This window comes from Trachurus japonicus, chromosome 8 (assembly GCF_045865225.1).
Source record: "Trachurus japonicus isolate A0001 chromosome 8, Traja_1.0".
Taxonomy (NCBI): domain Eukaryota; kingdom Metazoa; phylum Chordata; class Actinopteri; order Carangiformes; family Carangidae; genus Trachurus; species Trachurus japonicus.
Window position 1 is genome coordinate 26258532 of NC_140914.1, and position 12030 is coordinate 26270561.

The 12030-nt window shown below is 39.7% G+C and overlaps 1 protein-coding gene across 1 annotated transcript in view; it reads right to left on the reverse strand.

Moving 5' to 3' along the window:
* Positions 1–4904: 4904 nt before the first annotated feature.
* Positions 4905–12030, reverse strand: part of LOC146983445 (scavenger receptor cysteine-rich domain-containing protein DMBT1-like) — a 73686-nt gene continuing 66560 nt past the window's right edge. Inside the window, exons 5-10 of the mRNA XM_085785613.1 lie at positions 8695–9009; positions 7091–7384; positions 6678–6971; positions 6034–6354; positions 5328–5459; positions 4905–5227 (exon numbers count right to left, since the gene is read on the reverse strand). Of these exons, the coding sequence (XP_085641739.1) occupies positions 4905–5227; positions 5328–5459; positions 6034–6354; positions 6678–6971; positions 7091–7384; positions 8695–9009 (1679 nt within the window). The remainder of the gene's footprint in view (positions 5228–5327; positions 5460–6033; positions 6355–6677; positions 6972–7090; positions 7385–8694; positions 9010–12030) is intronic.

Sequence of the window (12030 nt, forward strand, 5' to 3'; positions counted from 1 at the left end):
CTGGGACATTACACACGACTCTCCCTGTTTAAATACCCCAGCAATCCACTACAACCCTCCCACAATGTTATTTATACACCATGAGCTCACTGGTGTTTGCTAGCGTGTGCCGGGGAGGTCAGGAATGCCCTGCAACTCATCAGGGGGCTAAAGACAGCTCATGGTCACATCCTGTTTGTGTCTGAAATGCAGTCAGAAATGTCCTATTTATTATTTTCATTGCTCGCGTGTGACACAGATATAGATTTAAAAGTTGTGCGGTCAGCAAAATGGTGAGTTTGTTTCATTGCCGTCATACAAGGATATAGAGATAGCTGATAGAATGACAAAAACTGGAGACTGACGCCCTGTGAGGTCACAAAAATAAAACTGTCCTCCTGTAAAAAAAAACAAAACAAAAAAAAACAAAAGAACATGATTTTGTTCTGTTTGGAGGTTTTGCGACATCTAGTGGTCGTAGTAACCAGAATAGGAACTAAAGGGAAAATGGCGGTGACGTATTAAAGGAGTTTAACCACAATGACAACAAAGATCTTTATTTTAAAATGAACCACAATCTTTTCCTAAACTTAAAGGGATAGTTCAACATTTTGGCAAATTGGCCCATTGCCATAATCGCTATAGTCATAGCAGTAGGTTCGTTACCTTTAATTGTCGGTGCAAGCTGTTTTTAGAACGGCGGAGCAGAGCCACGAGCTGCTGAGAGCTACGCTACAGAGGCTAATGGAATTTCTTGGTTTCCCTCATCAAACTCATGAAGTACACAATCTAACAACTCCAAAACGCTCTGGTGGACAAGTTGTGACCTGCACAGTTGTTTTCGAGGCAAATGTAGAGACTGCTTGCTGGAAAACTGGCCCTGACGGGAACGCGCATCAGCGGTGTTACATGAATTTACCTCAAAAACAATTATTTCTCATAATGTTCCGTTCTTATCTCATAGCGTGGTGAATGTACTCGCACCAACAATTAAATGTAACAAACCTACTGCTATGGCTATAGGGATTATGGCAATGGCCCAGTTTGCCAAAATGTTGAACTACCCCTTTAATCAAGCCATGACCATTATCAGAGAAACCATGACAACAAAGCAGGTAAAAATGTTGTACTCATTATTTTAACCATGATATTTCACTGACCGTCATAAAGGAATGATATAAGTAGACTTAAAGTGTCAAACAAACAATTAATGTAGGTATTTGAATATAAAGTTGGTTGTTTTTAAATATTACGTCTCTGAGCCTTTACCCCTTTATTGAATGAGTAGTTTTCATGGTAGTGACTTCAGCAGTTGTTCAGCACTGACCATTTAAACCAGCAGTGTAAACAAAGCCTGTCTTGTCTCAGGTTACAAGGATTCATCGTTGCTTCTTCGAGGGATGAGCTCAGAGCGCAAACACTCTGAGTGTCTGGCTGCATGTGTGCGCGTGTGTGAATGTGTGTGTGTGTGTGTGTGTGTGTGTGTGTGTGTGCGCGTGTGAAGCCAGTGTGCTAACATTACAAGGAGCCTGTGTCATATCTATTTGTGGCTTTCAAGGCGTCATATTGTAAAAACCTGCCCTCACATTATTGGCCCAGACCGTGACCTGGCTCTCGTGTGATTGGCTGCCTCTGTGAGCTGCAGCTGCCTCTGTGAAGTATTTCCAGGTCCTGCTTGTAACAGTGTGCAGAGATATTTTACAGTGGTGTTTTAAATGAGTCACTGGTCTCAGGTTTTGTTGACAGTGAACCAGAGATATTGATCCAACTGTTGTGTCTATTAATCAGCAACTCAACAGATTTGAAGGGGTAAGATGTAGATGGATGGACTTAAATATTACTTAGAGTCATCAGCAAACCATGTGCAAAAATAAAGAGGTGTGTAAGGGAACAAGGATAGGAATTAGATATTCAGATTTAAGATAGCTGCCATCTCATCATATTTAAATTAAACCACTCCTCTCAGTTTGGTTATCACCTCGGTTGAAGATGGCCATCCAGCTCAAGCTACATCATGACCATGTTGGTTGTGCACGTGTGAACATGTGTGTGTTTGTGTCTCATTGAAAATTGAAGCTACAGTTCAGTGGAGTGACGCTCACACCTCTGAAGTTAATATGTAGCTGGCTCACTGACCTGCAGTTACTAAAGCTCCAGGCAGGAGATAGAAATTTCCCTTAAATGAGTTATGGTGTTTAAATCCACTTTTCTAAAATATTCTAGGTGAAAAATGTAACAAATGGGACGTTTAAAGGGATAATTCAACATTTTGGCAAATTGGCCCATTGCCATGATCCCTATAGTCATAGCAGTATGTTCGTTACCTTTTTTTGTCATTGCTAGCTATTTTTAGAACAGCGGAGCAGAGCCGGAAGCTGCTCAGAGTTACGCTACGGAGGCTCATGGAATTTCTTAGTTTCCCTCATCAAACTCATCAAATAAACAGCTTCCGGCTCTGCTCAGCTGTTCTAAAAATAGCTTACACCGACAATTAAAGGTAACAAACCTACTCCTAAAACTATAAGGATTATGGCAATGGGCCAATTTGCCAAAATGTTGAACTATCCCTTTCAGAGAAAACAATGAAGGTAGCATAATAGGAGACTTCAGTCTGCAATTGTTGAATCCATTTCCTGCACCTAATTAGAGCAGCTGCGGTCCCTGAGCAGGATACACACTTGCAGAAGCAATGGTTGAAACGTTTCAAGCTGCAGCTTGAGGTTTTTTAAGTCAAGAGATTTGCTCAGGGTGCAATTGCTGAGAAGCTAATGCTTTTGTTAGATCCCTCATGCCTCCAGTCTGTTCCTTTGTATCTGCAACACATTTAACATGTACTGCATCTATAAATGAACATACATTTTATGAATGTAACATTATTTTTATTAATTGAAAGAAAAGATGTCAGATGTTTTTATCCATACATTGACGGCTTATCTTAAAACCTTTGTTATGAGCACTTCTCTTTTGATATATCCTCCATCCATCTGACAGGTGCTGATTACACAGCTTGATTACCGCAGTGTACTTTGAGTTGTTAGTCTGTTTAGCCAAGTGTCCGTCCTATGACCTGAGACCTGAACCCTCACCATCTTAATTGGCATTATCTGGTAAGTGACCGAGTGTGAGGGACTATGATATAAAGAAGACGGGGGGCTGTGTCCGAAATCACTCACTACTCACTATATAGTGGACTATATAGTGAATACACCATTTTGTAGTGCTGTCCAAACATGTAGTGAGTTGTAGTACATTAATATTCCCTATATAGTGGACTCATAGTATCCCACAATACAGTGTGAAAAGTAGTGTACAGTTGATGGTCATTAACTGGGCAATGTATCCTATAATGCAGTGCGATCACACATTGCTGTCATGATCGCATTGATCACCAACAAGCTCACTGTACAACCCTCTATGATTCCCTAATTCCCTGATTAGGGAGTAGTGAATGAATGAATGATTTCGGACACAACCTGCGACTACGTTACCTTGACAATGCCTGCATGTTTTGCAGGGTCTAAGTTTAGCAAAGACAGATAACTTTTTTGACTTGACTAAGGCCTAGTCCACACGTACATACCTGTGTACCTTTGCAAAAATGTTTCCCTTGTTCGCTTAAAAATAATTCACATCCACACCAGCACATAAAAAAAGGATTAATCAATCAGCTCTGCAGACCTGTTTCTTCAGCAAGCAGCAGCTGACTCCCCCGGTCCAGAAGGAGTTATTCAAAATATCAGTTTTTAAAGCCCCAAAACGCCATTTAGGTGTGAATGGATAGAACCCATAGGCCCAAAAGCATACAAAAGTACCCAGCTTTGGCCATTTGCATTTACACGTGGACATGGTCTAAGAATCTTTAATATCTGAAACATGATATACAACAATGCATAGGAGTTTATGTAGATTCAACTGATCTTACACATTGCACCTGTTTATAAGCACTGCTGATTCTAACCACACTGACGCACTTCCGCAAACAATTCATGGTTTCTTTAAAAAAACATCAGTGGGCACAGTTTGTGTAGATAGTGTGACCCATTTATTAGAGACTAATATTTCTCTACTGTTAACCTCTCTGACCTTGTTGCTGAAGAGCCTGCTGCGCGACACACTGTAATGACGGTATGTATTTGTATTGTGCACTTGGAAGACAACAAAAATGTCTCAATGTTTGGGATGCTGAATGTATTTTACAAATATATATTCCTATGATTCATGCACAAATCTCCCAGTGCAGTTTAGAAGATCTATAGAGATTTACAACGTGGAGCAAATTTGTTTGCAAGACAGAAATTGCTCACAACATTCTCACATTCAGTTGACGTTAGAGAGTTTTATTCATTTATTAGTTTGTTTCAACAAAGCAAGTAAAATGTCTAAACCAACCACATAGTTTGACCCACATGAGTGTATCCTAAAATAGTGCAGCCCCAGTTAAAATGAGGACCTTCTGAACATTTGACAGTTTTTGATGACATGAAGCCACTAACATTTGTATGGTCTCTCTATTTCTTTTTTTTTAGCTTAATCTGAACATGCAAAGTGCCTTGTTTTTCTGACGGGAAAATTCTCACGCACTTCACTTTCATTTTGATGGTTAGATTTTACTTCTGGTTTATGCTCCACTGATTTCATCTGTAGCTTCAACTCTCAAGGTAAACTAGAAAAATAGAAATTTAGGCTACAGCAATCCCTGTTGTTGTTACACTACATTTCCAATGTTAATGGACATCAGAAAAACAAACAATTCCAATGATTTCAGTGGAAAAACGACAAATGTGGTTGTTATTATATTATTTTCACATTTTGTCTTTAAGACGAAAACTAATAATAGGACTTAAGAACAGATTTATCTAGGAAAAAAATGGCAAAAACCAGTCCTCTATAAATTGCAATCAATTTGTCACTTAAATAGTAGACTTCTAAAAGTTCTGATAAATGTTCTTACCATTTCCATTTATGGATGGAGTTACATTTATATAATCATTTTCATCATCACTACTGGTTTCTTCTTCATCATCCACTCTGGTGTCCTCTACACTGAAACACACTACTGTGGGCACAATGTAATTTTTGGCAGCGTCCACATCCTCGTAGTCATAATGATCATCGTTCTCTTGATCAGCATTCTCATAGTCATTGTTGTCATCATCGTCGTCGTCCGCATCATCATCATCATCATCACCATCATCATCATCATCATCATCATCATCATCATCATCATCTACATATTGGTTTTCAGCCACTGAAATGCAAAGCATCACAAGGAAATGTGAATGTATGTTAGCACTTTGAAACTATGTATTTAAATGTTGTAAACTGCCTGTGTCCTGGTGAGCACCAACCTTGACGGAAAAAGAAAACATGGGGCTCCTCGTAGTCTTGTTCTCTTTCCCTGAGCATCAGACAAACCACCGACAAGACAAGCAGCAGCACTATCCCAGCAGTTACTACGGAGACCAACAGCATCAAAGGAACTAGAAGAGACAATTAGAAAGTTCATCCTTGAAGACATGACTAATTGTCTTCACATGCCATGTTCTGTCAAGTGTGCAGTTTTTAGACTTCCCCTCTCAAAATAATCTATAAATAAACAAGAGTGGTCACTGCACTTAAACATCATAGGCTATATACGGTATATATGCAAGGCCTTTTTGTGCAATTTTACTTTGGTCAAATAATAATATTGACAATGATTATAATGTCCTTCTGATTGTTTACTTTTACCATAGATTTTAGTTCAGTATTTACGTCACAAATTTTGAAATATCATCTGATTTCAGTTATCATAATGTCTTTTGCATTCATATGGAGAAAATAATTATTTTGAATGTTGGAAAAAAATCCAGTTGGTCTGATTTTGTGTGCTTCCTGTCGTCAGTGCCATCACTGTACTGCCATGAACATACAGTAATTACTGCAGACTGCTCTGCTACAGGACAGAATTGTCTTTCTGTCAGACTCTCTGTTACTCTCTCTAAACATTTTAGCTTTAATTTTTGTTTCTGGCTGTTCATCGTGACACTATACCCTACATTCAATTCTACTTACCCTCAATAAAAACACATATCGGTGTTGTCTCTGTAGATCTGAATCTCCTTGAGGACAGTGTGACTTCATACACACAGCTGTAGTTGCCCTGGTGTTCATACTCAGCTGCAGGGAACTCAAAGGAGGCTGAGTTGACTGCATGTTTGGTGACAGTGGTGTTGGAACCAGAGAAGATGAGAGCGAAAACACCACCAGGATAGTGGGAGGAAATAGAGCAGGTGATGATGAAGCTGTAACCCTTTGTGACTTGTGCAGCTTCAGGACTCCAGACCAGCCCTCCATCAGGAGATGTCACGGAGATGGTGGGCTGCTGCAGGGGCACTGTTTAAAATAAAAATAAAAGACAGATATAATTTTTCAATGTAAAAGAGAAACAGTAATGGCTAGGATGGCATTTTTGACAATCAACACAAACAATATCTCCAGTATGAAACAAAATAATCTTAATTAGTTAATTGCTCTGGGGTGGCCCCATAACCTTTTAAGTTGACGTGGTGACATTGTTCCCAACCATCCATCTATCCACGGGTCTTGTTATGGGTGAAGTACAGTTTACAATTAATCTGATTAAGTTTTTTACTGTGCTCCTTTATGTTTTCTTTCTTTCTTTTTACTTATTATACTGATTCATTTGCTTTTCTTACCAGTGACTAAAAGTCTGACAGAGTCACTTTGAGGAGATCTGAAGTCTCGTCCTGAATTCTGTTTCTGATACTGACACTGGTACGATCCTTCTCTGTCAAAGTTCACTTGACGGATGTTGAAGGTGGCAGAGTTGGAGCTTGATGTTTGAGTCTTTCTGAATGATCCTGGTGTCTGCTGCAGAGTGAATGTTCCACCTAAAAGCCGGATTGAGATGGAACAGGTGATGCCAACATCCTGACCCCAGGTAACCACACCAGCAGGCTTTGTGGAGATGTTGGGCTTGGAAACGGTCACTGAAAGAGCAGCACAATATTACAGCATTATTATGTTTGAACTGAGCCATAATGATTCTGACTTATTGATTTTCTACCCTTTAATGAACAACACAGGAAAATGTAACTGATTTTCTTACCAGTAACAGTAAGTCTGGCTTCATCAGATTGCTTGGAGCTGAAAGTTTGACCCAAAATGTTTCTCTCATGTTGACACTGGTACAATCCCTCATTGTCAAAATCCACATTGTAGATAGTGAATGCAGCAGAGTTGATGCTTAACGTTTGGGTATTTCTGAATGAGCCTGAAGACTTTGTCAGAATAAATGTTCCACCTACAAACTCAGCAGAAGTGGAACAAGTGATGCTGACTTTCTGACCCCATGTGACCACACCAGCAGGAGAAATTGAGATTCTGGGCTTTGGGAGACTCTCTGAAGAAATAAAACATTATTTAGGTTGAGACACAACAAGAGACATGGATGTACTTTGGTTTTTGAGCTCAGTGTAGTTGTAAGACAGCCTCCTGAGTAACTGTCCAGAATAACTAAAATTGTGTATTGAATGAAAAGATGAAACCATCTCAAATAGACAAATGACAAGGATGTATAGTTTACAGTACTCTCTCTTTGATCTTTATTTATTGGGATCTAATTCAGCTTTGTCCTTATGAGGCTGCAAGGCTAGTTGCATCAAAGTAGCACAACATGTCTGTCCATTTAAGATAAGACAAGAATTGGTGGCATTAACATGTGCCACTGCATTTATTCAGAGCAGATGTTTTACAGTCGTGTGACATGTGCAGACCAGACATGCTGATATACAAATGACTTCTGTCATTTTACTTTTTTTTTTTTGGCCAGGTTTGGGCCGACTGGATTGGGTTTTAAAGGGATAGTTCACCCAAAATTGAAATTTCACTCATTATCTACTCACCCTCATGTCGACTAAGGGCGGAGTTTCAGAGTTATCCGTGGCTTCTCTGAGTTACAGGGGGTCTCGGCATAGCAGTGCATGTCCACATAACGGTTGCAAATGGATACCAACTGTCTTCGTAACAAAAAGACACACCAAAAAACATCCAAATACCTCCATGCTGTTTGTAGCATCCAACCTCTTCCTGGTTCGTCAAATTTGACGAACCGGGAAGAGGAGCTTCGAGAAGCTTCTGCTACAAAACCAGCTGTGTCTTTTTGTTACGAAGACAGTTGGTATCCATTTACAACCGTTATATGGACATGCACTGCTACGCCGAAACCCCCTGTAACTCAGAGAAGCCACGGATAACTCTGAAACTTCTCCCAGCCCTTAGTCGACATGAGGGTGAGTAGATAATGAGTGAAATTTCAATTTTGGGTGAACTATCCCTTTAATTTTGGGGCGTGTTGGGACATCTTGCACAGCTTGATCAAAACGTCATGACTGTAATTTTCATTGTTTTGACACTTATTTAAGCTTAAAAATGCTCAAATAAAAGTGTCAAAACAATGAAAATTACAATGCTAATGAAGAAACGTCACGATGCATTTACGTCGAGATGAAGCATGCTCGGAAAAACAACATTGAGTTTCATTGTTTACATGATACAGTTTTACTTTTGATTGATTGGTTTGGGAAAAGGAATATGCTACCGCTCATTCTGCCAGTTTATTCCGACTCCGATTCTGTTTGGACATCTTCACAACCAATTCTAATTAGAATATTAGCTCCAGTGAGTCAAAATACACCTCTGTGTCAATCTCACCTGAACAGACGACACCAGCGTCCTCATGATGTCCACAGTTGTGTGTCCCAAATCTGTTGTTCTGACACTCACTTAGAGACTTCTCACTTCCTGTACAGGCCACATCATCAAGCCAGATTTGCCCAGTTCCTTCACCAAAATGGGCTGATTTAGGGGCACTGTGTGCTGTACCACAGTCCAACTCTCTGCACACCACCATGGCATCATTTAAGTCCCAGCCGTCATCACAGACTGTTCCCCTGGTGTTGTTGTGATAGATTTCAACTCTTCCAGAGCATGGGGTAGATCCATATCCAGCCAGTCTGATCCGAGCCCCTATCAGGCACAAGACAAACTATTATTTAATATTTTTGCTCAAAACTACAAAGATTTGACATATGTCACAAAAGAATGAACTCACCTCCAGCTGGTACAGATGAAGGAAACAGAAAAAACACTATACGAGAGAGAAAAAAAAGGCCCAGATCAGTGTATTTGCATTGTTTCATTTACTGAACTGAATCAAACGATAGATATATAATCTGTCTCACCAATTGTCAAAAAGCGTAGACTTTTCTGTTGTCTGCTCGTCATGGTTCAAAGAACAAAGCTGCTGTGCATCATTCATCAAACAGCGGAGGGAAAACTGAGCTACTTACAACGCACAGACACTCTCATTTCCTGGAGCACTTTTCTCTTTCACTTCTATTTCTCTAAGTAGGCTACTAAAAACATCTGTCTGACATCAAAAGATGAAAATGAGACAAGATCAGTATTTCAGCTTCTATTTTCAGCTATTTTATATGATTTTAATTTAATTTAATACATTTATTTGTATCAACAACTTAGAAAATAGCCTTGTTTGTAATGGAACATCAGATTTTTAGGTGAGCAAAAGCCTACAGATAGACTTGAATTAGATTAAAGAGAATAATACTCAATATTTAGTTGCAAATCCTTTGCTTGTAAAAAAAAAAAAAACTGCATTAAGTCTGCGACCCACTAACATCACCAAACTTTTGTTTCTTAACTCTTGTGATTCTTTCCCACGCTCTCATCACAGCCTCTTCCAGTTAATTGATGTATTCATTCTTGTTTGGAGGATGGAGTTAGGTCCCAGATCCTGGACATGGGATCATCACTGGCTCCAGAATCTCATTACGATATCTCACTGCATTGAGATTTCTTTCAATGATGACATGTTGTTGTTTTTTTTTTCATTTTTGCCCTGTTGCTCATTCCATGGATGCACAATCCTTACTTGTAGTCTTAAAGGTGACTAGTTTATAAATGCAGTTAGCACAGGCAAACCGAAAGCTGAAACTGAGTAGACACTCTGTGCTGTTTATTGTTTGAGTAATCAATGCAATTGAACACAACTGGACAACAAAAAACACATTTAACATACCTTGTTGTAAATCACCTGGCTGGAAAAAGCTGAAATACTGATATTTTTTCTCATATTCACCTTTTGATGTCAAATCCAAATGTTTTCAATGTACAGCAATAGTAAAAGGAATTAGTGGCACCGTTCCAATACTTTTGGAGGGGACTGTCTACTTCCTCATTTGAGCCCATCTTTCATCATTTGAGATAAAAGTAAAAGTTGTTAGTTCAAAAAGCCTTCCGTCTTTTGCTGAACTGGAATTCACTGACAAAGTGAGGAGCAGGAGTCAGCCAGGTGTCTGGCTACAGGAACCAGGGACACATTAGGGCCCAAATACGTATGCGGTTATTTTTAAAAACAAGACATTAACCATCGTTTGCACCCTTCGTTTAAACGCAAATGGAGAATTGGCCCCTGAAAACGATTCTTTCTAAAAAACTCCGGCCAGAGTGGAGATTTTGGAAAACTCTGTTTGTACGTTGCATGTAAACTGAGAAAAAATGAGTTTTGGGTAGCCGACGTCAGACCCTGACATCTAACCGTAACCAAAGAAGGTTTAGAGTAGTGAAGTATCTTTGCTGTGTACCCTAACCATTTTATACAACTTAATAAAATAAAATTTAATGCAGACTGATCGGGTTATTGTAAAACATTTATTTATTGATGTAAATGTGGTGATTTCTGTACATACAGAGCCCCGAGGCGCTGCTCTTCTGTCCAATACACACATTGAAGCTTCACTTTTCATTCAAACAAACTAATGCTACTGCCACAATTGTTAGATTTCATCAATGAGACCAACATTTATCTCCTCAAAATAATTTAACCAGTCGGTGGTAAACCTCTAAAAACCTGTGGATATGCTCTTGACGGCATATATACAAGGGTTAGTGTAAATAAAAACTTTTCTGAAAACGGACTGGTGTGCACGCAGTTATTTTTGTAAATGGAGAGGGTGAAATGTCTGTTTATGAAAATAGCCAGACACGTGTAAACATAGTCTAAGTTTCCCAAGGTCACCAACAGCTTGGAACAGGTAATGTGTTGACCTGTGTGGTCAGTAAAGGTTCAGGATAGCTGGGCATTAGGAAAAGCTGGAACTGGAGACCAGGGGCCTCATTTATCAAACAGCGTGTAAAAGTCCTCTTAAATTTTCACGTACGATGGAAAGGAAAAATGCGCGTACGACCAAAAAATATACGCTCTTTTCAGATCTATCAAACTCCGCGTACACACGGCTGCACAGTATTCCCCTTGATAAATCACACTGGACCTGAGAAAAGTGTGGATGAGAACACGCCTCATCCCCCACCCTTTACATGCCCAGACACAACCTTATATGGTCAATGCAAATCAAGCACATGCATATAAATTAGCCATGTGCTGTCTGGGAATTTGTGGAGTGACCAGTGGAAGAGGACGTAATGGCAGAGAAGTTTGGGAAGAAACGTAATTTCTCCAAAACGGAGATTAATGTGCTTGTTGGTGAGGTGCAGGCAAGGAAGGAAGTCCTTTTCGGCAGGTATTTGCATCAATTCTGTTTTGATCATAGTCGTGTGAGTCATTTGTCTAAAAAAAAAAGGAAAACATAATACGTGGAGACTTACAGAGATGAACACGTTGGACCAAACAGTTTTTTCGCCAGAAAAAATAATCAATCTCATTTAATCAGCCACAGCCCTGGCCTCACCAACAAGAGGAAATCCTCTGAGTGGCAGGAGGTAACAAGGGCTGTGAACGCAGCAGGTGCCACGGCATGAACAGAGAGTGAGGTGAGGAAGAAGTGGACCGATTTAAAAGTGAGTTTCAATCTTTAACAGGCCCTATGCCATAACCTACTCTGTCATATAACATAATCTGTATTGAAATAATGTCAACACTGTCACTATTTTCACAGAGAAGAAAAAGACGAAAAAAACGCCTCATCACCCACCGCCAAAGTGTGGCGGCCCCCAGGCGGATGCGGTGCT